Source organism: Musa acuminata, chromosome BXJ2-7 (genome assembly GCF_036884655.1).
Source record: "Musa acuminata AAA Group cultivar baxijiao chromosome BXJ2-7, Cavendish_Baxijiao_AAA, whole genome shotgun sequence".
NCBI lineage: Eukaryota > Viridiplantae > Streptophyta > Magnoliopsida > Zingiberales > Musaceae > Musa > Musa acuminata.
The window spans coordinates 10,560,065-10,584,055 of record NC_088344.1 but is presented as its reverse complement, the minus strand read 5'-3'; the positions used below and the strand labels follow the sequence as shown (position 1 = coordinate 10,584,055).

General features: G+C 43.8%; 4 protein-coding genes across 8 annotated transcripts; 2 read left to right on the top strand and 2 right to left on the bottom strand.

Annotated features, from left to right (window-relative positions):
- Positions 1-1,210: 1,210 nt before the first annotated feature.
- LOC135618081 (uncharacterized) lies at positions 1,211-1,852 on the bottom strand. Its single transcript, XM_065118983.1, has one exon. It carries the CDS (start codon positions 1,850-1,852, stop codon positions 1,211-1,213), a length of 642 nt encoding a protein of 213 aa, XP_064975055.1.
- Positions 1,853-6,977: 5,125 nt separating this feature from the next.
- LOC135617169 (transcription repressor MYB5-like) lies at positions 6,978-8,282 on the top strand. Of its 2 annotated transcripts, none has more exons than XM_065117141.1 (2): positions 6,978-7,445; positions 7,543-8,282. In XM_065117141.1, exons 1-2 carry the CDS (start codon positions 7,168-7,170, stop codon positions 8,198-8,200), a joined length of 936 nt encoding a protein of 311 aa, XP_064973213.1. In that variant the 5' UTR covers positions 6,978-7,167; the 3' UTR covers positions 8,201-8,282. The 2 variants fall into 2 exon arrangements, with proteins under 2 accessions (XP_064973213.1, XP_064973214.1); XM_065117142.1 differs by having other exon boundaries at positions 6,984-7,445; positions 7,576-8,282.
- A 2,488-nt stretch (positions 8,283-10,770) lies between these two features.
- Positions 10,771-16,670, bottom strand: LOC103991600 (NADP-dependent malic enzyme-like). 3 transcript variants are annotated; one of them, XM_009411097.3, is made up of 20 exons: positions 16,519-16,670; positions 15,941-16,161; positions 15,293-15,413; positions 15,130-15,204; positions 14,860-15,011; positions 14,683-14,788; positions 14,529-14,594; positions 14,255-14,350; positions 14,093-14,164; positions 13,913-13,996; positions 13,700-13,798; positions 13,149-13,196; positions 12,991-13,044; positions 12,775-12,873; positions 12,253-12,342; positions 12,081-12,158; positions 11,890-11,964; positions 11,685-11,775; positions 11,180-11,308; positions 10,771-11,093 (listed from the first exon to the last, which is right to left on the bottom strand). In XM_009411097.3, the coding sequence occupies exons 1-20, from the start codon at positions 16,555-16,557 to the stop codon at positions 11,005-11,007; spliced, it is 1,884 nt and encodes a 627-aa protein (XP_009409372.2). In that variant the 5' UTR covers positions 16,558-16,670; the 3' UTR covers positions 10,771-11,004. The 3 variants fall into 3 exon arrangements, with proteins under 3 accessions (XP_009409372.2, XP_018684866.2, XP_018684865.2); XM_018829321.2 differs by having other exon boundaries at positions 15,941-16,177; positions 16,519-16,668; XM_018829320.2 differs by lacking the exon at positions 16,519-16,670 and adding an exon at positions 16,269-16,469 and having other exon boundaries at positions 15,941-16,177.
- Positions 16,671-20,981: 4,311 nt separating this feature from the next.
- LOC135617168 (auxin-responsive protein IAA2-like) lies at positions 20,982-23,985 on the top strand. Of its 2 annotated transcripts, XM_065117139.1 has the most exons (7): positions 21,170-21,574; positions 21,727-22,179; positions 22,266-22,458; positions 23,009-23,271; positions 23,392-23,536; positions 23,624-23,691; positions 23,769-23,985. In XM_065117139.1, the coding sequence occupies exons 2-7, from the start codon at positions 21,870-21,872 to the stop codon at positions 23,813-23,815; spliced, it is 1,026 nt and encodes a 341-aa protein (XP_064973211.1). In that variant the 5' UTR covers positions 21,170-21,574; positions 21,727-21,869; the 3' UTR covers positions 23,816-23,985. The 2 variants fall into 2 exon arrangements, with proteins under 2 accessions (XP_064973210.1, XP_064973211.1); XM_065117138.1 differs by having other exon boundaries at positions 20,982-22,179.
- The last annotated feature ends 6 nt before the right edge of the window (positions 23,986-23,991 follow it).

Genomic DNA, 23,991 nt, shown 5'->3' with positions numbered 1-23,991 from the left:
CTAGCGGTGATCCACACAGCAGGGTTGCGACGACGCTCCTCAAGACTCCAGGCCTGCTTTGAGGTGGAGAGGAAGAGGAGAATAGAAAAGGCAAGCAAAGGCTCTAGCCTATGAGGCTCTAAATCCCTCCTATTTATAGAGGTCCCCTGTCAAACCCTAATGGGTCCTCCCCTAGTGGGTATTGGATCTGCATCCAATAAGATAAGGGCTCCGTCGGATATCTCATATCCGAACCTCTACTCATCGCAATGCCTACCATATGTGTGTGACCCTCTAGGCCCAATATCGAGCTGGCCGTGAGTCATACCTGTCAGAACTCCTTCTAACTCAGTGAATTATTATCTCTGTAATAATTCACTTGACTCATCGACTACGGAAGTACTATGCCACTACGCCGTAGTCCCAGACGATACAGGGGAATCCAATCCATTGGACCTGTCTGTCCTCAGTTACCGTGTACCTATAATCCCTCATCCATCTAATATCCCAGAGACCGTATATCGAGCATGGTGCTGTCAGACCCATACGGTTTCTACTCAAGTCTCGCTCTAATCGGATTCTCCCGGAGAAATCTTTCTCTCTCAACCCGAATGAGCCTGGCCAGGGATTTGTCTGAGCAAGAACACATGGGATATTCCTCTTATGACGTCGAGAGTGGATGATCCTCTATCGACACTCAATAGCCCTCGTAAGGTCGACTACCACTCCCAATGACCAGTTGTACTAGATCTGGGACAGCCAAACCTATAAGTTTGGCATCAAAGAGTGAAGCACTCATACAGGACATCCTTGGTATCTCAAGTCTAAGGACCAGATACACCACTAGGACTACAGAATCGCTGTCTGACAATAAGGCATCATCAACCATCCAGCATTCCGTAAGCGGATCAATCAGTGAACTCATTCTCCAATGAGCACCTGTACTGTATCCCTAGTGTCCCTACACGAGCAACTATGAGACCAGCTGCATCGATCAGTGAACTCATTCTCCAATAACCTATGACCGGGATTATTTAGGATATGTGTTTAAAGGTGAATCGATCTCATTATCGTGATCTCATCACGATCCGATTCCCATTGCACAAATCCAAGGACATCACAATATATGTATGCATTTATGCAATAGTTATAAAGTGATATACGCCAAAATATAATAAGCAAAAAGATTCTGTATCAAGTCACACGTGCCATCACTCACGTGATTGGCTTGCTAGGCAATCTGTATGTAGCGGTATGTAGCGGGGAGGTCGATTACCAAGAAGGTGGTCATCATTGTCTTCGACCTCGGCGGGGCTCCCAGGGTCAAGGGTAAAGTGACCGCCCCTAGCGGCAAGATCGAATCACCGGTGAATCTGGTGAGTGCCGAGAATATCGGCTTCATGTTATCTCCGGATAAGCCGAGCTTTTGGAAGGCGTCAAAGTAGAGTATGTCGGCCGAGCTCCCGGTATTTACCATGATCCTTCTTACTTGTGCATTGGCTATTCTGGCCGATATCACGAGCGCATCGTCGTGCTCGGTTTGTTCGGATGTCCCGGCTGGGAAGGTGATATTAGGCTCGGGCCCATGCTTGGGAGCTTCAGCCGGAGCGGCTCTGGCGTACGCCTTTCTTTTGGTCATGGAATCCCCACCAGACGCGGGGCCGCCAGCTATTACGTCGATGTGTCGTAAGATGGGACCCTCCGGGCGCGGTGAAAGTTTCTTGTCCGGTCGGAGGTACTGACCGAGGTGTCCCCTACGAATGAGCTTCTCGATCTGCCTCTTTAGCTCCCAACACTGTTCAGTGTCATGCCCATGTTGCCGGTGGAAGCGGTAGTACTTCGATTGGTCCGCCAGCGCCCGTGGATTCCTCATCGGGTAAGGTTCTTTGAGCAGTCCCTTTTCCCTTATGTGGAGGAATATTTCCGTTCAGGACGAGTTCAAGGCTGGGGGAGGGGGCCACGATGCCGGCGGGTTGGATCTGTCCAACCTATGCCGAGACGTAGCGGGTTGCTGCTGCCGGGGTGGCTCTGGCTTGACCCTCTTGTGCTCTTCGCGCCTCCCGGCCATCCATGTCTCCGCGGCGACGAACTGGCTCACCCGCTGGAGCATCTCGGGTACCGTCGTGGGAGGTCGCTCCACCAGTGACCAGAAGAACCTGGAGGGCCGCAGGCCTATCATGAATGCCTGCATCAATAGAGAAGGGTGAGCGTCCGAGAGCCATCGGATCTGCGTCGTAAAACGGTTCACGAATTGGGAGAGGGGCTCGTCCTCCCTTTGGTTGAGTCCGAGGAGCAACGCCACGGACGGCTTCGGACGGGCGTAGGCCAGGAAGTTAAGCTCGAAGTCTCGGACGAGCTGATCGAAGGAAGAGATGGTCCCAGTCCTCAGGCCGTTGTACCATGCGCGGGCCGGTCCCCTCAAGGTCGTTGGGAACGCCCTACACATCAAGGCGTCAGAAGTTCCATATAGCGCCATTTGGGCGCGAAATGCGGCTATGTGATCCGCGGGGTCAGTGGCACCGTCATAGGCATCCAACGATGGGAGCCGGAAGTGTGGTGGAATCACTTGATCTTGTATTTCGGGTACGAACGGTGACCCTTGGTATCCGTCCGCTCCGAGCTCCCCCTTTGACCTGCGAACCTCCTGTTGTACTTCGTCGAGGCGTTGATTGAAGAGGCGCAACTGGGCTCGCAGGGCGTTCGTCGAGTCCGCAGATGGCACCTCAGGCTCCGGACGACTCGACTTGCCTTCCGCCTCTCGGTCCCCAAGCTGGGCTATTCGGTTTCGAGGCAAAGTAGGGCGCTCGGGGGAGCGACGCGTGTGTCCGGGCGGGGGGCTCACGCTGTTGCAAAGGCTGGGTTGCATGTGGGGGCGTCGGCTGGGAGACGAGCGGGACGATAGTCTGCATCACTCCCGCCAGCGCTCGGACTTGGTGAGCGAGATCGTGGAAGGCTTCGGGCGAAACAGGCGGCGTGCCAACAGGGACGTCGGGTGGCGACAAACCCGGGTCGTTGAACAGCCGCCAGTAGCGCTCCGATGTCGTGGCAGGGCCTTCGTCGCGTGGTTCATCATGCAGGGGATGTTCTTCTGGGGTGTTGATCGGATGCGACCCCATGGCTGCGGGTTCGCTAGAGTGGATCTGCTGATCGCTCGACATTCGGCCCTCCTTCTAGTGCCAAAATGTTACGGGAAACAACTGTATGTCATGGCCTCGGGGCCGTCGCGGCTTGGTTCGGGTCCGAATGCGAGAGGATCTCACGCGGCGTTCCTCGGGGCAATCGGGGTGGCCGGTTGCAATGGTCCGGGCGGGACATTGCGTGTGGAGCGAAGCTTTTTCGCGGCGCTGGGAAGACGCAACCTCGCTCTTGTACCTGCACACAGGTCGGGTCGGAAGCTCGGCCCGACCCCTCCGACGATCAAGTCAGATGATGTGGAAGGATTTTTCTTTTCTAGTTAGGAAGTGTCCCCCCTTCGTTTAGAACTCGGGGGTATTTATAGGGCAGTTTAGTGTTACCTGATGTGCTTGCCTACAGGAGGCAGGATCGTACCTCTGATGGCGTCTGACGTTGCTATTGGCGTTGCGTGGAGAACCGAGTTGCCGCAGGATATGGGCGAGGGTCGGTCGTCGTCCTCCTCTGCATTGGTTAAGCGCGCGGGGTCAGACAACGATGAAGTCGTTGTCTGAGAGCGGATGACGTCAGCGCGTGTCGGGTCAGCATTATTGCCCTCTTCCTCGGGCAGAGTGGCGCCCAGGTGAGGTCGACGTCGTGACACGTTATGTTGCCATTATTACCCCTATCATAATTCATGATGATCATGAGGAAGATGAACAAGAAGATTGTAGTGAGAAGACCAGTGATGATACACCTACAGTTTATGATGCTGAACCAACTGAACAAGCACCTCCACCACCAGTTGAGATTCCATTGAAAAGATCCACTAGAGAGTGACAACTATCTACTAGATATCCTCCACATGAGTATGTTATGCTTACTAACGGGAGAGAGTCAGAAACTTACCAAGAAGCTATTCTACATGAGAATAAAAATGAGTGGGTTAAAGCCATACAAGAAGAGATGAGATCCTTGCTTGAGAACCACACCTATGACTTGGTAAAATTGCCTAAAGAGAAGAAAGCTCTCAAGAATAAGTGGGTTTACAAATTGAAGACTGAAAACAATAGCTCACAACAAAGATACAAGGTACGACTAGTTGTGAAAGGATTTAGTCAGAAGAAAAGTATTGACTTTGAAAAAATATTTTCTCCAGTTATGAAAATGTCCTCTATCCAAGTTATTCTTGGTTTAGCTGCCCGCTTGAATTTAGAAGTTGAGCAACTTGATGTAAAAATAGCATTTCTTCGTGATGACTTAGAAGAAGAAATTTACATGGAGCAACCAGAAGGTTTCAAAGTCAAGAGAAAAGAAAATATGGTGTGTAAGCTTAGGAAAAGCTTATATGGACTCAAACAGGCACTTAGACAGTGGTATAAGAAGTTTGATTCCTTTATGATGAGTCAAGGGTACGATAAAACCACATCTGATCATTGTGTGTTTATGAAGAAATTTTCAGATTATGATTTTATTATTTTACTACTATATGTTGATGATATGCTGATTGTTGGTCATGATGTTGAAAAAATTGAAAAGCTTAAAAGAGAGCTAAGTAAGTCTTTTGCCATGAAAGACTTGGGATCGATGAAACAAATACTTGGCATGAAGATTCTTGGTGATAGGAAGAAAAAGAAGATTTGGCTATCTCAAGAGACTTACATTGAAAGGGTTCTTGAAAGATTCAACATGAGTAAAGCCAAAGCAGTTTGTTCTCCACTTACAAGTCATTTCAAGCTTAGTTCAAAACAATGTCCTACAAGTGAGAAAGATAAAGAAGAAATATCCATAGTGCCTTACTCATCTGCAGTAGGCAGTTTGATGTATGCTATGGTTTGTACTAGGCCAGATATAACTCATGCAGTTGGAGTTGTCAACCGATTTCTCTCTAATCCTGGAAAGGAACATTGGGCAGCAGTGAAATGGATATTAAGATATCTAAGAGGTACTTCCAGGTTATGTTTATGTTTTGGTAATGATGAACCTATGTTAGAAGGGTACACAGATACAGACATGGCAGGTGATACTGATTCCAAGAAGTCTACTTCGGGATTTTTGATGACATTTGCAGGAGGAGCAGTCTCTTGGCAGTCTAAGTTACAGAAGTGTGTTGCTCTATCAACCACAGAAGCAGAATATATAGCAATTACTGAAACCTACAAGGAAGCTTTATGGATGAAAAAGTTTCTACAGGAATTGGGTTTGAAACAGGAAGGATATACTGTTTACTGTGATAGTTAGAGTGTCATTCACCTCTCCAAGAATTCAACATACCATTCTAGATCCAAGCATATTGATATGAGATATCATTGGATTCATGATGTGCTTGAGTTGAAAGAATTACAGTTGGAAAAAGTACATACCAATGAGAATGGTTCAGATATGTTGACCGAGTCTTTGCCTAAGGAAAAACTTGAAGCATGTAGGCGAAGAGCGAGCTTGGTACAACCTACCGTATGAGTTGGAGGGAGAGAATTATTGGGTCTAGCCCATATGTGGGCTTGAATAAATTGGACCGTTTGAGCCCAAATCAAAGAAATTAAAAAGAGAGAGATAGGATTGTAAAGTGAGCAGTGTGCGTGTGTGCAGGTGAGCGTGCAGCATGCGACGGCGTGCAGAGAAAAGAGGAGAGAGAAATAGAGAGAGAAAGAAGAATTCTATTTGACGATCGGTGGCCAAATTTTGTCAGTTTTGATCCAAATTTTACATGGAGAATTCTTGTAGCAAACTCTATAATCCTAATAGTGTTGATCTACATTTTACCCTCCTTGAGGTACTTTTCTACTATATCCACTTTGTGAGACCTAGAATTCTCTTACGAGAAAATCCATATGATGAAGATATGTTATTGTTGAGCCAAGATTTATGATCTTGATGTTATTGTGATCCTCTAGTTATTTTAGAGAAGACCTATTGTAAACCTGTTATCATTACTACTGATAGTGAAAGTTTGAGGTGGACTACGGGTCCGTGGTTTTTTCCACATTGTGTTTTCCACGTTAAAAGATTTGGTCTATTGATTATTTGCTCTATTGTTTATGTTGTGTTAGTTAATATTTTCATTTGGATATCAAGTTAGTATTTTAACGAGGAACCATTTTGATACGAAGAGGGAAAAAAATATTTTGCTTTAACATATTTTTTTCCAACAAGAAATATCTTATACGCATTTATCATGTTGTTGCAAGTCAAATCAGCATTGCTTAGCGGTCTTCATCCGGAAGAATGCAGCAATAGACCTCAAATAGTTGGTCGATGGACCGTTGGGGCTTAAATGATCGGGCCATATAGACAAAACTGGTCGGTCAAAGAGGTTTTGACTTTTCCTTTTAGAATCTGAAATCAGAAATAGACCCAAATTTTAATTCGATTTGAAATCGATAAACCATCAATTCCGATTCTCTGATTCATCCACTTCCTTTGATTATATGGAATCATAATAAATTAAGAATCGAACCACTCAAGATTAGTTCTAATTCGATTTGAAACCGATCAACCATCAATTCTTATTTCGATTCCAATTCGGAGGGCGGCCAAATCTAATGAGGTGGATCCCACATTAACTAATTAGATCGACCGTGTGGTGGATACCAAACCAACACGGCACACAAATCGAGTGTGTCGTAGGTGAGTTTGGTAGGCTAAGAAACGTGGCATCTCCAACCAACAAACACCTTTCGAACCAGTAACCATCGTATCAAACGTAAATGGAGCTCAACGAGATTGGCGGATCATGCTTTTATCCTTATTTGCATGGTTTACGACCGCCCATGTGGATCCAATAATGTAACATATCATTAGTGTAAGAAGAGGACGGGGATGGATTCTGAAGGAGCGCAGGATTTAGGGGCCGCAAAAGTCCTTGCGCGCATCACAACGGATGAGAGGTCTGTCTCTCCACTGGCCCTACCACCATGGTCGTCGACAGCCAAAAGCATCATTCGCGGAAAGCTTTTAGGGGAAAGGGAAGCGACACGGCGAGATAACAACGTTGTCTCATAACCCTAGCGGAGAAGACAGGAATCAGAGATCAAGAACCCCGGAGAGTCGTCGGCCACGGGCTTCTTGTTATCGACGATGGAGGGTCGGCGACCGACGGCGACGCCGTGCTGCAGCAAGGTGGGGATGAAGCGAGGGCCGTGGACGGCGGAGGAGGACGAGGTGCTGGCGAGCTTCGTGCGGCGGGAGGGAGAGGGGCGCTGGCGGACGCTGCCGAAGCGTGCCGGGCTGCTCCGTTGCGGCAAGAGTTGCCGTCTCCGCTGGCTGAATTACCTCCGCCCTTCCATCAAGCGCGGGCCCATCACCCCCGACGAGGAAGATCTCATCCTTCGCCTCCACCGCCTCCTCGGCAACAGGTGCGTAACTGCACCTCCATCCTCTCTCTCTCTCTCTCTCTCTCTCTCTCTCTCTATCTATCTATCTATTTATCTCTTAGGGTTTCAGCTTTCTCAGGGTTCCTCTTCTTTCTCCCCCTGAAACAAACAGGTGGGCGCTGATAGCTGGGAGGATACCAGGGCGCACCGACAACGAGATCAAGAACTACTGGAACACCCACCTCAGAAAGAAGCTCATCAAGCAAGGCATAGATCCACGCACCCACAAGCCCTTACCCTCTTCCACCGATCACGGTTCCCCAGCGCAACTCGTCTCATGCCATCCTGCCACAGACCGCGACTCCATGCCTCAAGAAATGGGTGCTGGCAGCAGCGAAGCCATCGCCATTCGAAACGATCGTTGCGGTTACCTCCATGGCCTGGACCCGCACCACGACGACGTCGCATGGCAGAACTACGATGTCTTCACGACGGACGGAGACCAAATGCCTGCTTGCTACGGCGTCGAGGACGGAGGGAAAGGAACGGATGCTTGCACTGATGATGTCTTCTCGGCTCTCTTCGATTCCTTCGTCAACGAGGACATGTTCAACACTAATTGCAGTCAAGATGGTAATACCAACGAGGACTACAGCAACATGACTCCGCAGGTTGAGATGATAGATCCTATGGATTCAGGTCTCGACCTCGAAGGTCTATTGGAAGATGTCTTCACTTCTCCGGTTGATTTGGATGAAGGCATTCCTGCACATTGTAAAGATCATGCAGGCAAGTAAACCATGTTCTTCGTTCAAATCTTTCATTTAAGGTGTGAATTATGCTCAGAGAACTGTGTGTCTTAAATCTGTCACTTGGAAACGAGATGGTGTGATCCTTGGACGACCTTTTCTGCAAGTTCTATTCACAGTATCATCGAGTTCTGCAAGATCACCAACGCTACGCTGTACTTCTCGATGACATTGCTACGCTGAAAACCTGCTAAAATTGTCATAAATTGTGATTGTTTGATTTCAACATTACCAGTGATCTCATGGTCGCATTCAGGGCAAAATAGCCATGCGATTCGTTTGGATTTCTTGAGTTTATGATTTTTTTCTTGACAAGCGAGAGCAAGAACCTCTCTTAGGTTTCTACACAACTGCGTTCCCACAGAAATCTTAGGCAAGGATATATGTATGCATGAGTTGGCAACATGTTAAGAGTAACCACAACAAAAATAAGAGTTTTCTAGCCAACACAGCTTTAAGTATATATGCCACAAAATATAGTCCAAATGTGTTGACGGATGAAAAAGATGAGCACACGAAGAAGAAGCAATATACTATGACATATTTTATAGTTACGTTAATGACTTTGATACTAATTGTCATTATCTGATTTGATAGGATAACTAACTTATTAATTTTTTTAAGTATGAATCGTTGATTCAAAATATTTAAATCTAAATTAATAATATCATATATAAACTCTATTACAACGACCCCTACAAGTCAAGTGTATATATATAGGGTTATTATTGTAGTGGATCATCTTATAACTTTTGTGTATGATCGATTGTTTATAGTTTGTAAAATCTATGTTTGTAATTTATATTATATATCAAGTATTTGTTAAAATATTTATTTATGAGATCATCTTCTTAAAGGATAAGAAGATCATCTTCTTAAAGGATAAGAAGAGGTTTAAGGGAGGTTGACCTGATTAAGTCTATGATGGATGATATCAAAATTTTGATTTAACTAATGTTAAATTTAAATCATACATGCATATTCTCTATCATCCATTAGCCAAAGTCAAAGAGTCTATATCACGTAACCCCTCATTCAGTGGTGCCTAAATATGGCCATACATAGAGTGCGCATTAGCTATACCAATGAAAACTAAGCTTTCTTAGTTTTCTTCTCTGATCACATTTTAAGCTATTCAGGAAGTCGAAGTGCATCACAACAAGGCACAAAAATTCGACAATGGACATAATATATGATGAGAGGAAGGTGAAAGTACGTCACATGTACAGTACCATCCGCTTCCGAACACTGGACTGGTTGCTGGAATGCGATATGTTGCATCTGCAGAATTCTAAGTTCTATTGCAAGTCTATTCCTGGAAGAAGACTGTTAGTTTAGATCTGACTGGAAGTTGGCTAAGCCATCAGTCATGTCACGGATGTGGAATGGAAGAGTAGCTGGTCATATTCGGTACTCCATTGGCAGAAGATTACCATGAAAATTCCCAAGCAAAAATGGTTTATGAAAAGCTTATAAGCAATAAATATTCCGAATTCCTGCTGGCTGTATAGCTGCTTGACAGAGAGGATTAATACCTTCACTACAATCTCATGAATAATAATAATGTTTTTTCTTTTATTTTTGAGAACTAAAATCAATGCCTGAACGAGTGACAAAACAATGAGAAAGTCCACACTCTTTTTCAAGCTTTGAAACACACTAGAATTCTATCTAAGCACTTGAATGATGGTCTATACTGAAACCATGGAGATTACTGATTTCTTTGTGTGTGATCAAGTGCAGCAAGAACGCCGAAAAAGAGTTGCAAGCTGTACTTACCTACTGGAAGTATAACACCGCAACAAGATCGTGGTGAAGCAGACGCATAGCATTACTACTGAATCGAACTTAACATCCGGGCACAGCAGCTTAGCTCAACTTCTACGGCGCAGAAAGCTTCAGAGACCCAAAGGCGGGTTTTGTCTTTGCTGGAGGATGATGCGAGACGACCTCGATCCTTTGCCCCACCGGAGGAGAAGGGTGAGAAGATGGAAGGATGCATGCGTCACGCGAGAGGATCGATCTCCTTCTGATAGCTCGTGCATTGTGCGCGTGAGTGTGTGTTATGGCTGATGGATGAATGCTGGTTGTATCGTACTCGTTGGACCGGGGAAAGAGATGCAACTGCCAACCGAACGTTCCAAACCACAGTGTGGCACGCTGGGGGCGGTCGGTAGAACAACCTTTCTGAGTCCCGACAACAAATGCTCACGTGAAAACCTTCGCTGGCTTCTCATCTTTCTAATAATTGATGACCGCCGACCGTATCCAAGACTTTGGTTTGTTGCAGGAGAAAGCTTCGGATGAGAGGGGAATGAATGCCTGATCTGCCAAGTTGTCCAGCTCGAGTTGGCTGATGGAGTGGGACCCACAGGCAGATGGAGTCAACTAGTTGACCCAACACTGCCTGCTGAAGCTTATACGACACTTGCGAGGACAACTAAGAATGGAGTTTAGATCATCAAAAGAAGTTGCTTGGTCACAGGAGAAGCGCAAAGCTAGCGGTTCATGCTTTGTGCTTCTGAAGGATCATCACCGGATCCTGTTAACACCAAATGTACTCAATGAAGGGAAGCATTTTATTGAGATTAAGAAGATATAACTGTCATGGCAGCATCCATTTCCATCCACCACAACTATTTCTACCAAAGATTATTGATGATTGCCCGGTGAACAGAAGGGGCTAAAAACACTTCAGACAACAACATCAAAAGAAACAATGATCCCGGAGAGTGTAACTATTGGACCTAAGTGTGACTGCTACAAAAACAAGTTATTGCTGTTTTGCCAATTCAACGGTAACAGCGGTATGCCGGGGTGTACATGCAACTCTCTGCATATTTCACCAGGTTTTCTGGGCGAGGAAGACGAGTGGCCAATCCTACAAAAAGAAGAGGCGGTAAATTGATTGAATAAGGATGCATGCAACAATTTTGTAGAGTCATTAGGTTGAGGAAAAGGACCAACCAAGTTCGTATACTTTGGCGGCCACGTTAGCAGCAATATGTGCAGATATCTTTCTGATACTTTTGAAGGGAGGATAGATCAATCCCTTATCAAAATTCTCCTGCGTCACCTGTTGGGCTAAAGCTTCAGCTGTTCCAACACGATGCAAATCCTCGAAATAAGGCAACTTGGGGTGAAAATTTTAATGGAAAAAAGACTGAGCAGAATATTTCTAATCCTTTAATTCTTTCTTGCAATAATTATCTAGACTTGCTAAATTATCCCATACCTAACTAACTAACTAACTAAAAGATATCTGAAATAGCCATATCTAACACCAACTGGCTACTTCCTAATGCTGTCGTAGATCGATACTTCATAATATCAAACTGTCTTTTAGAATGCTACTTGGTTGACGCTTATATGCTTTGCAGTTGTTGCAGCTGGAGCATCAAAACCTATTATATAAATCCACAAACATTCCAGGATAAATGCAGAATCTACATTTCACTTGGCTTCTACTTACAGGCTGCAAGAAGCATTTCATCATGCACACGTATGGCTCCAGATATCACCAAGCCAAGACCAAGACCAGGAAAAATGTAAGCATTATTTGCCTGAAAATATACCAAATGAAAGGCAGTTTTTAAGCACTATATTCTAAACAAAACAGTAGTCAGTTTAGTGATCCTAAAAATCATCGCAATGATAAGGGACGGCGATGTTCGAACCTGACCAGGTACAAAAGTCTTCCCTTCATATTCAACAGGATCAAATGGGCTCCCACTGGCAAAGATTGCACGACCCTACAAATTGAAGATTATTTTATGAATGCAAGCCTTTCTTCTCTGATCCATATTGTCACAAATTCTGGATAAGTTGAAACTCGAGCAGGTAGGAGAGACATAATTCAGGTTCTCACCTTAGTCCAAGTGTAAGCTTCCTCAGCAGTACATTCAGATTGCGATGTTGGATTTGACAGAGCAAGAATGACAGGTTTCTGCAATTTGGAATGTGATAGTACAAGTTTTTCATCCTTCAATATAGCAAGAAGGATAACTTAAAAATGAATTGTGAATATGGAGAACACGTACCTCATTAAATGAAGCCATGGTCTCAACTACGTCTTGCGTAAAAGTCTTCCCTACTCCAGAGGTTCCTATTAATACAGATGGCTTGATGACCTAGGAGAAACCAAAAAACATTCACCTCATTAACATTCAGTGGGTAGAAAGCAATCTTCATGCAGGAAGGAGGGTAAGCAAGAATTAAAACAAAAAGAGGTCCTTTGTGACATCAGTAGGGAAATAGCTTCATCAAATTAAATGCAAAAGACAGTAAGTTCCTATATTGGCAAGTGATCTTATCTTGTCTAGCAATCTAGTAACATACATGGTGGAATGTAGATCTATGACTCCTGGTGTATACTAGGCGAGCTAACGAATTCTAGATCCTAATTTAACTTCAACGAGATAGACCACCCCAGTATACCCTGCATAAGAATATACTACTACCACAGCCTAATTAAAATAATAATAACAAAAGTAATAATTGGATGCTTAAAAGAACAAAGGGGAAAAGGACCCATTGCAAAACATTTTTGAGAGATTTCACACCTGGACAGCATCTAGAAGGTTGTTAACAGGTTCATGGTCATGCGCCCAAGGTTTCTTGAAGTGTTGTAAAGATTCTAACCTGGAGCTGACAATCAATCCCTGCATGATTAAAGAGCATAGCAAGGTGACATGAATCTGTGATGATAAACAAAATATGACAAATTAATAATTGACATATGGTTCAACAGCAAATGATTTACTCATGTGCTTCTCTACCTTAGAATCAACAAGCCAAATCTTTTCACGATTCTGTTCGATCGGAGTACCTGTCTAAAATAATTATCAAAACAATGATCAACGTCATCAGAAAAGGATACAATGCAATTTCAGGAGCAGAAAGTAATTAAAGAAACTGTCTGTTTAAATCAGTGCACCTGTCTTGACATCTCCAGTGCAATGAGCTCTGCAATACCAGTACCAGCCTGTCAAACCATAATTAGTTGATGTCAGAAAGTGGCCCAAAAATGGAGGAAAGCTGATGTAGACGAAGTTGGGATAGAAGAGTATCAGAGGAGGTCTTCAACTTGAAGAACCAGATAGGTGCACATCGACCTCCATGTTGTTAATCATCATTTCTTTATGAAGTCAAAACCCATCAGAACCCAAAACCAACAATTTGCATATAATTGATTTAGAGGACAAATTAACCATACAGATCCAACGTTGCACGAAAGAGTTCAATTTGCTTTCTGCAAATAGTTTGCCTGTACTCTTTCTCACTAGAAAATAAAGCATGCATATTTGTGCAATGATGATGCAGCCCATTAAGACATACTCCAAGACAAACAAATGTTGATTTCAAAACATGGTACCTTTCTCACAAATGTATTGTTGATGTGTAGTGGATCAAGTTTTATGATCTGAGAAATTCTTATAGGTGCATAAATAAAACCATAATACTAGTAGAGAAGAATTAATTAACTACCTCACCAGCACCAAGGAACAAGTATCTGTGGTCTGCTAAGGTTCCTCCAACCAATTTCAGTACTGCAACTAGTCCAGCAAGGACCACAGAAGCTGTTCCCTGCAGCAAATGCAAATTATCAACTTAAAGCATCAAAGTTTTACAACTAACTTATGTGCAAATAACATACTATATAAAGAACAAAAAACTGATTCATAATGTTAATTCCTTTACCTGGATGTCATCATTAAAGACAAGATGTGTTTTGCTATATCTTGTAAGCAAATCAAATGCATTATGATTGGCAAAGTCTTCAAACTGGAAAGAAGAAGTAGAATGTACATATATTGTTAAATACTATAGGAGACAAATCCAACCATATGCAACATTAATAGGCTTCAATATTTCACAGACCTGAACCAGGACCTTCTCGCCATATTGTTGCTTAACAGCACACATGAACTCATGGAGAAGGTCATCATATTCCTAACACAGCACATGCATACCATAAAATTCAGCATTAAACAGTACATTATCTGTAAAAGTTTAACATACTTAAAATAAAAAATAAATTACCTGGCCTCTAGCTCGCCTTTGTCTTAGGCCAATATAGAACTCATCATTGAGCAACTGCTCATTGTTCGTTCCGACGTCAATTGTTATTGGTAAGCACTATATATGGAAGAGTGTTCATTAAAACTCTTCAACACTTTCAACTACAATATATATAGTAGCACATATAATTCTATATATGACATGTATCTCACTATTAAAAGACAAAATGATGAATGCATGACTAGATCCCAGAAAAAAGATGAATGCAAATAGCATTTGCAGTAAAAATGCTTACCGCTGATGGACGAAGTCCTCCAAGGGCTGTATAGAGAGCAAGTTTACCAACTGGAATTCCCATTCCCTAAGCCAAGGACAGTTAACAGCAATCATTAAAAGGCAGAAACAAAGGGCAACTCCATCGCTCTAAAACATCTTATGACCTTTTATACCTGGCAACCAAGATCTCCTAGCCCCAAAATGCGCTCACCATCTGTCACCACAATAACTTGAACGCTCCACACAGGCCAGTTCTTCAGCACCTCAAGAATTTTCCCCCTGACAGAGCCAATAATTCTTGAGTCTAAGTAAATGATAATAGTAAACACTGAAAAAGTCAAGTAACATACTTCTCTTTCAAACTGATATATAGACCCTGCGGACGTCTAAAGATGCTACCATACTTCTGGCAAGCCTCACCGACGGTAGGTGTATAGACAACCGGAAGCAACTCCTCCACATTGTCGATCAGAAGCTTGAAGAAAAGCCTTTCATTTCTCTCCTGAAGAACCACAAAGTAGAAACATTTGACACAATTGTTGTTGTCTGCGCTACTACATTTCTGCAAATTATGGGAACTCAGAATGAAAAGATGTGGAGAAGATGGTATAATGATTTACCTGAAGGTCGACCATTGCCACATAGCGCTGCAAGGGAACTTTGTATTGGCGAAGACTGCTCATCAGCTTTCTCTCCTGTGCAACAGTGACGAATGTAACAAGAAACAGAATTAGCTCATTAGAGAATGAGCAAACATGCTTCACGGCAGAGATGAACACTGACCTGAAGCTCTTGACTTACGACAATCGGAGGCAATAGGCCTCGCAAGTAGTGAGCATCTCTCTCTTTCTCGGTGAAGGCAAGCCCTTTGTTGTGGTGCGGATCTCTTAGTAGATTATACCCACTGAACATCAAGAAGGATCATCAAAGTCAGATACAATGTTAGCTGAAGAAATTTACCACAAGGACAAGAAAAGATTAGCTTTTATTGGTGAGGACCACTCTTCAAAAGTAATGAATCGTCAATCTTTTGGAGGAGATGTGTTCTGTCCTTTCTTTTTTTGCGTGTGTGTTTCAATTAGATTCAATACATGTTTTTTAATCAGGGTGTGCATCAAAGTTAATCAACATGGCACATGATCAGATCACCCAGAACAACTCCTGCCAGCAATCGCCATTCACATTACATTTCATTCATTTCCAGAGCACCAACAAGTGGTTTATATAGCAGGAACGCGAAAAGCGCTTCTAGGTCAGAAAATTAATGAAAAGAAGGAGAAAGAGTGAGTGCATCGACAAAATAACTCGGAATGCCAAGTTATCCAGAAATCAAGCAAAAAGATGTCATTTTGAAGCGGGGAAACCAAAAGCAACAGATGTCAGTTTAAGAGCGTAAGCGAAAGAAGAGATGCAAAGGCGATGGGATCGGACCTGGCGACAGAGAAGGTCCAAGGGGTGACGAGCTGCTCCTCGGTGGCGCGATCCTCGCCGTAGGCGTCCTCGACTCCACCCCCCACCGTCACCTTGGGGTCCATGTACGCCTCCACCTCTCGTGTGTTGTCCATCACCGCCTTCCCCTTTTCTCGCCCTCCTCTCGCTACAACTCCCCTTCTTCTCCCTCCGCACTGCACTCCCGCCGCTGCCGCTCTCCTCTGCGATCGACACAACCTGTAGTAGTAAAGCGACTAACGATAAATATTATAGTTCTTCTTCTTCTGAAGCAATGCAACAAACACCTCCCAAGCAACTCCTTTTATACCCAACCACAGCGAAAAGAAGAGGATTCTACGTGTGAATCATAACAACGCATTGGAGCTAAACCAGATCATGGGAACAAATGAGCAAGGAAAGATTCAGAGCAATTGAACCGGTTCAGTTTACGCGCCAGAGGCGCCCACGCGGCCACACACAAAGGTGCAGTGCGCTATAAAACCGGCAACAGCTGAATCAAGCCACAAGAAACAGTTAAAGCCGGCGTGGAAGCGGCAGAAGAGGAAGAGGGATTTTACCAGAAACTTGGAGCTGCTGCTGCTGAAAAGGGAAAGCATGGTGGGATGTAGTGGCTCTGATGGAAAAACGGAGGGTGGACTACTTCTTTCTCAAGTTTTCCTCTTCTCCCCGCGGAGCGAGTTCGGCGCGAGGAAGAGAAGGAGGAGATTCTCGGTTAAGGAGGAGATGACACGTGTCGTTCTGTCCGGGTCATTAGTTTAATTTTCTTATCCAAACCTTTATATATATATATATATATATATATATATATATATATATATATATATATATATATATATATATATATATATATATATTACTATCTTGAATGCTATTTCATCCTATATCACTATCCCTTATTTGTTTTCTTTCTCTTTTTTCTCAAAAGCCCATGTTTATTTGTAGATGGAATCATTTAATACTTTTCTTTTACTAGTGATTTATGTGCCCTTTTAACCTTACTAATATCATTAAAACCTTTCCAATATAAAACTCTTTTATGATGTTTGTTGTACCAATACATATCATATTATACTAGGTGATATCAATTATCACTTTGTATCAAATGATACGGGATCTGTCCAAATGATAACAGTTGAAACCGATTACTATCGACTTGTGCCATATCATTACTAATGATGGGTTAAGATTATCCTATTTTAAATGGTCAATTTGACCATTTAAGACTTATAAAAGAGTTTTTAAATTATTTACTCTTCCCTCTTTTAACTTATTTTATTCTCTCAAACTCTCTTAAACTGTTTTTGGGCCAACTGTCCACATGTCCCAAATAGGGGTTGTTGACTGAGGAAAAGAATGAGAGATGAGTATAGGAGGTGACAACGAAAATTGGTCTAGCCAATAACCTTTTTGTTCCATCGTATTTATAGAGATTCATTGTCAACTTAACCCTAATGGATCTTGTCTTACTGTACTTGATCTTCATCCAACTATCGAAGCAACTTAGATCAACGTGTCTTTACCCAATAATCAATCATTGGTTCTTATTGGATCTCATCCGTAAGATCCAATAATTCAGGAGCTTATTGGATATCTAATAAGATAGTGGCTCTAGTAGACATCTTATCTCCAAACTTCTACTCGTTACAACACTTACCAAATGTGTGTGACCCTCTAGGCCCAATATCGAGCTGGTTGTAAGTCATACATGTTAGAACTCTTTCTAGTTTAGTGAATTATTATCTCTATAATAATTCACTCGTCTCATCGACTATGGACGTACTATGCCACTACGTCGTAGTCCCCATACGATACAGGGGAATCCAATCCATTGAACATATCTTTTCTCAATTACTGTGTATCTATAGTCTCTCGTCCATCTAATATCTCAAAGACCGTATTCTAGACATGGTGATGTTAGGTTCATCTGGTTTCTACTAGAGCCTCGCTCTAATCATATTCTCCCAAAGAACTCTTTCTCTCTCAATCTAAATAACCCTAGCCAGGGATTTGCTTGAGCCAGAATACATGAGATATTCCTCTCATGACACCGAGAGAGGATGATCCTCAATCGATACTCAATAACCCTCGTAATATCGGTTGCCACTCCTAATGATCGGTTGTGTTAGATCTAAAATTTCTAAGTCTATAAGTATGGTATCAAAGAGTGGAGTACTCATACAGAACATCCTTGGTGTCTCAAATCTAAAGATCAAATACACTACTAGGACGATAAAATTACTGCATGACAATGAGGTATCATCAACCATTCAACATTTTGTGAGCATATCAATAAGTGAACTCATTTTTAAATGAGTAACTGCATGGTATCCCTACTGTCCCCATACGAGCAACTACGAGACCAACTGCCTCCATCATATGGATGGGTATATAGTACACCAGTCTATTCGGTCATCTCAATATTCCTCTTAAGTAACTTATGACTGAAACTATTTAGAGTATGTATTTAAAGGTGAATTGGTCTCATTATCATGATCTCATCACGATCCGATTCCTATTGCATAGATTTATGGACATCATAATACATACAATATGTAATATAAAGTAATAAAATATCAAATAAATAATAAGTAAAAAGAGTGTATATTATGTCACACATATCATCACTTACGTGATTGGCTTGTAAAGCACATATGATTAGCATAGGCGTAGGGCAAAATGAGCCCAAGGCGTTTGAGTGGAGAAATCTAACCCACATTAAGATAAATTTACTATGACAAAAGCGTAAAGTGAAATAAACCCGAGGCGTGTGAGTCGGAAAACCCGATATACATTAAAATAAATTTGTTATTATTGAGGCATAGGACGAAATGAGACCGAGACATATGAGTCAAGAAATCTAACACATTTCAAGATAAATCTGCTATGGTGGAGGCATAGGATAAAATAAGCCCGAGGTATACGAGTCAAGAAATCTGACCTATGCCTAGGTAAATCCACTATGGTACAAATATAGGCCCTAGGTGTGTGTTGGAAAAGCTGATCCACATTAAGATAAATCCACTACGACGGAGGTATATGACGAAATGAGCTTGAGGTGTGTGAGTCGAAAAATTTGACCCACGTCAAAATAAATCTGCTACAGTAGAAGCATAGGGCGAAATGAGCCCGAGGCATGTGAGTGAAAAATTTTGACCAATGTTAAGATAAATTCACTCTGGCAAAGGTGCCGGGTGAAATGAACCCAAGATATGTGAGTTAGGAAACCCGATCCTCACTCAAGTAAATCCACTATGGTACAAATATGCCTACGAGCGTAACTATGAGTTGGAAAATCCGATCCATGTCAAGATAAATCCACTACGATATATGTATAGGGTGAAATGAGCCCGATGCATGTGAGTCAAAAATTTCGTCTAACATTATGATAAATTCGCTATGATGGAGGTGCTTGATGAAATGAGCTCGGGACATGTGAATCAGGAAACTCAACTCATGCCTAGGTAAATCCACTACAATACAAATATAAGCTCGAGGCGTGTGAATTGAAAAATTCGATTCACATCGATTCACATCAAGATAAATCTATTACGATGGAGGTGCAGAACAAAATGAGCCCAAAGAACATGAGTCAGGAAACTCGATTCACGTCAAGATAAATTCGTTACGGTGGAACCGTAGAACGAAATAAGCCCAAGACGTATGAGTGAAAAAAAAAAAATTGACCTATGTCAAAAATAAACCTGCTGCCATGAAATCCTAAGGGTCAAATGAGTCGAAGGAGCACCCAAAGCAGCATTATCGGTCATGTGGTTAAACAGAGACCATTTTGGTTATCCACAATCCCTAACTTGAAGTTTTGCATCGACTGCAATTCCCAACCCAATGGATCCAAACCCATGCAAACTTAGCATGTTGGGCCAGTAGTCTCTTCTAAGCTTTCCATGTACTAAGAATATGAGCGCACCCTTTTGTGACGCAGCGCTGGTGCCAGACAACAGCAGCAGCAGCAGCATAGTCTTCAAAGATGACTCTCAGGCCGAGCTGAAAGAATATTCCATGGATTGAGACAAGAGGCAAGCCTCCAAATTCTCGAGAGCGACTCAGTGAACAGAGCACTCCAGCTGCTGGAAGGACGAGTCCCTCCCTCCTTTCAAAAGATGTCATCCATGGCGTCTCTTGCCAGCGTAGGGGACCGCCAAAAAGCAAGTAAAAAGAGCAACAAGATGACATGTGTACGTTGAACTCTCCTCGCCGACTCTCTCTCTCCCTCTCTCTGTCTCTCTTCCTTATCGTCATCACCGCCAACGACTCCCCAGAGTGAATGCCATCGCTCGGTGGCTTTCACACGGCCACCTGACGATGAACGAGCCAATCTACGCACATGGAATAGGATCCTCCTGCACGTGCTATCTACGGAGAGGAGAGACGACTCTTTATACGGTCGTCTCGGCTACGACGTACTCGCCAGCGACGTCGACAATGTTCCCTACAAACTTTGCGTGACCTGTCTTTGCATGGGAGATGGAATAGGAAAAGATAAGGGGTCACTGTACCATTTCGAGACGGACGGGCCGTCTCAGGACGCGTTTCGGGTTCCTGTGCGATCAAGGTAGCGCGCGTTCGCTGTCCTGAGAAAAACAGCCGATGGAACCACGTCGGACCGACGTCACAGCTTGCCGCGTTGACTGGGCGTGCTGTCGAGCGTCCACGTCAGCCGACCGAAGTCAAAATACACCAAGACCCTGCGCTATCATAAACGTACGACGGAGATCTCCGGCGCTCATAGAATGAACGGTCGGGATTGAAATGGAAAAGTAATATTAGATTTTACCTTCGTCACTTCGCCATGAATGTTTTCCCGAGCAGGTGTACAGGAAACAAAGCCATGAATGCGTGCAGGGCAGACAGGAATGTGCATGTCCAACAGCCCACCCGAATCACGGAGATCATGGAATGTGCCTGTCCAACAGCCCTAATGAATCATGCAAATCTTCTCCACTGCACTCTTCCTATGGTCCTCGTTGTTCGACTGGCTCTCTGAAGCCTCTTCCCCAAAGTTCTACATGATCTGAACTCTGTTTTGGGAGCTCAATCATCCGTCGCAAATGGACAAAGGCAGTAAATCCACGGGGTCTGCTAATTACAGGAAACGAGGGGAATCCAAAGATGAGATGTGGTGGGCCAAATCGTAAGAGAGCAGCATGATTAACCCGGCGTCGCTATAAAGTACCTTTGGGAAACGCTTCCATGGAGAGCGGATGGGGAGAGGACGAGGGAGCGCTGGGAAGATAACGCAAGGAGACATACACGCAAGACATCTCTGTCTGCGTCTTGTGCTTTGACAAGCGTGCTGCTGTCATCTGAGCACGCCTAGCTCGCGCTGTCCGACGCTTGCGTGAGCGACGCTCTCATTCCCTTTTTTCCCCGGCCTCGTTTCAGCCACGAACCCGTTGCGGTTCCTCTGGTGGCATCCCCTTTCCTGCGGAGGAGAAAAGAAAGAGACGGGGAAGAAAAGGAAACAGAGTCCACGGAGAACAAAGTATAGTTTCAAGCCGAGCGATCGAGAAGGAGGACGCCTTTCTCCTCTTCCTCTTCGCCAAGATCTTATTTTGAGGATTCGGATGGTTAATAGTGGTGGTTTCACATGCGTGTGTAAGATTTCTTGGCTTGGTGTTGGGTTTCCTGGGAGATCGAGCAAGCTTCGTTGAGAGGGCTTCTGCCGCTCTGTTTCGAGGCCTGCTTGGGATTTTTCTTGCTCTAATAGCATTTTTGTGATCCTTTTGCTCGCGTTTTTTTGGCTCAAGTTTATTGTTCTTTCTTGCCCTGCGGACCAAGGTGTGATAATCCTTTTCATCTACTTTGAGCCCTGAGCTGAGCCGCAAGTCGTATTTGCTGCCCCGCTTTCTTCCTTCGGCTTCCTTTGACGTTCACCATCGAGTGGAGAGGCATGGAGGAAGAATTTAGAGGAGGTCGGCCTCAGTTGTTCGATTTCATTACGAATGGGAGAGATTGGAGTGATAAGGGAGGTTACGGCGCCGCGGAGGAGAAGAATCTGGAACTGAGGCTTGGCCTCCCAGGAGGAGAAGATTGGTCGGCGGTGCAGGAGAAGAGAGAACACCCTGCCGAGTCTGCTGTGTCTCCTGGCCACATCGCCAAGATTCCCAAGAGCACCAACATGAGTGCTTCTTCTGGAGCCAAAAGAGGGTGCTCGGATGCGGTTGACTCGAAACCAGAAGGGACATTAGCAGATAAAACCAGTTAATCCTGTTCTTGTTCTCGATCGTTTCTTTGATCCTATTTCCATGATTCATGACTTCTTGACCCTCGATCTGCTTTCTTCTAGCTTTCCAGCAACAACATCTGCAGCAGCAGCAGCTTGGGTTCCTCCAGTTGCAGGCCAAAGGAAAGGAATCATTGCATAGGACAAGTGGAAGCGCAGGGTTGCAGAGCCTGGAGGGGAAAGTGTGTGGTCCTCATGCAGCACATGCATCTTCAACCAAGAACACGACTGCAACACACAGCACTTCTCAGTCAAGGTGGTAATCATGTCGAACTCTTTTCTTTAAGGGAATTTATGTTAGCTACTGTTTGCCTCTGACTCCACCACGTTCCTCTGTTCATAGGAAGATCTCCATTTTTCAGCTCTAGTTCATTCTTACAAACCAATGGACAGAGAGATTAGCATCACAGAACGGTCTCACTGTTTCAGTATATAACATTAGGAATTGATATGAAAAGTATAATCTCGATACTGTTGATCTTTGGCATCCTTATGTATGTGTTGGGAAAAGCTTTCGTCTTAACCATTTGGATCTGTATGGTAGAACCTCTAAAATCCTCATTGTAGTTTTGATTCTGTCTTCCTCTCTGGATACCTTTTGAACTCATTGTTGTGCTCTTGATCAGCTGACAAGCATCAAATCTCTCATTCCTTGTTAGTACCATGACTTAGCATCCAAATATGCTCTTGTAGATGCACTTTTTTAGTTAGATTCATACCATGTTCTTAATGGTCAGAAGAGAGAGATCTCACTGTCCTGTAACAGTCTCCTAAACCCTCATTCTTTGTTGTGTTCATGAAAGCAGAGCTGCCGCTGCTCCTGTGGTTGGCTGGCCTCCCATCCGATCTTTCAGAAAGAATCTTGCTGGTACTGCCAAAGCTTCTGCCGAATCTCCCAACCGGCGCTCCGAAGCCGAGAAGAAGCTCGAGAACGACCGCAAGGGCTTGTTTGTGAAAATTAACATGGATGGCATCCCAATAGGAAGAAAAGTAGACCTGAAGGCATACGATAGCTATGAGAAGCTCTCTTTGGCCGTCGATGAACTGTTCCGAGGCCTTCTCATGGCAGGTGCTCCACAAACTCGTTTGACATGCATGACCATGGCCTATAATTCTCGATCATCCTCATCGGTGGCTCACCCAAGTATTAGACTAAACCGATAGTCTTCCTGTTGTGCTCTTTGTATAGCTCAAATGGATCTGCTTGCTGCTACCACACACAGCACCAAAGAAACGCATCTGATTTCCGGCTTGTTAGATCGAAGCGGGGAATACACTCTGGTTTATGAAGATGATGAAGGGGACAAGATGCTGGTTGGCGATGTTCCATGGGAGTAAGTACACTCCACCTTCTCAACTTGTGAACACAATCTATTCATGAACGTACTCATCGTTCTTACACCCGTATCTATTACTTGCAGCATGTTTGTTTCCACTGCTAAGAGACTACGTGTGTTGAAGAGCTCCGATCTCTGCGCATCACCTTTAAGTGTAGCTTCTCTTTAACTTTCAATTGCAGACTCTAATATACGCAGTGACTTCACCTTTTCCTCTTTGTTTCTGCAGCCGGGAGAAATCAGGAGGAGGACAAACGACTGTTGAATTGGGAGTGATGCCGTGGCGCTGTCATTTGAATGCTTGCTTGCTTGCTTTAGGTTCTTATCTCCCATCATGCTTCCTACTGCTCTTCCACTTGCTCGAGTCCCCGAGACAGTGTGTATCGGTATACAATATGTAAATCTGCAGTCTGAAATATCAACATCGCCATTTTCTCGTGTTGCCAGCTTGC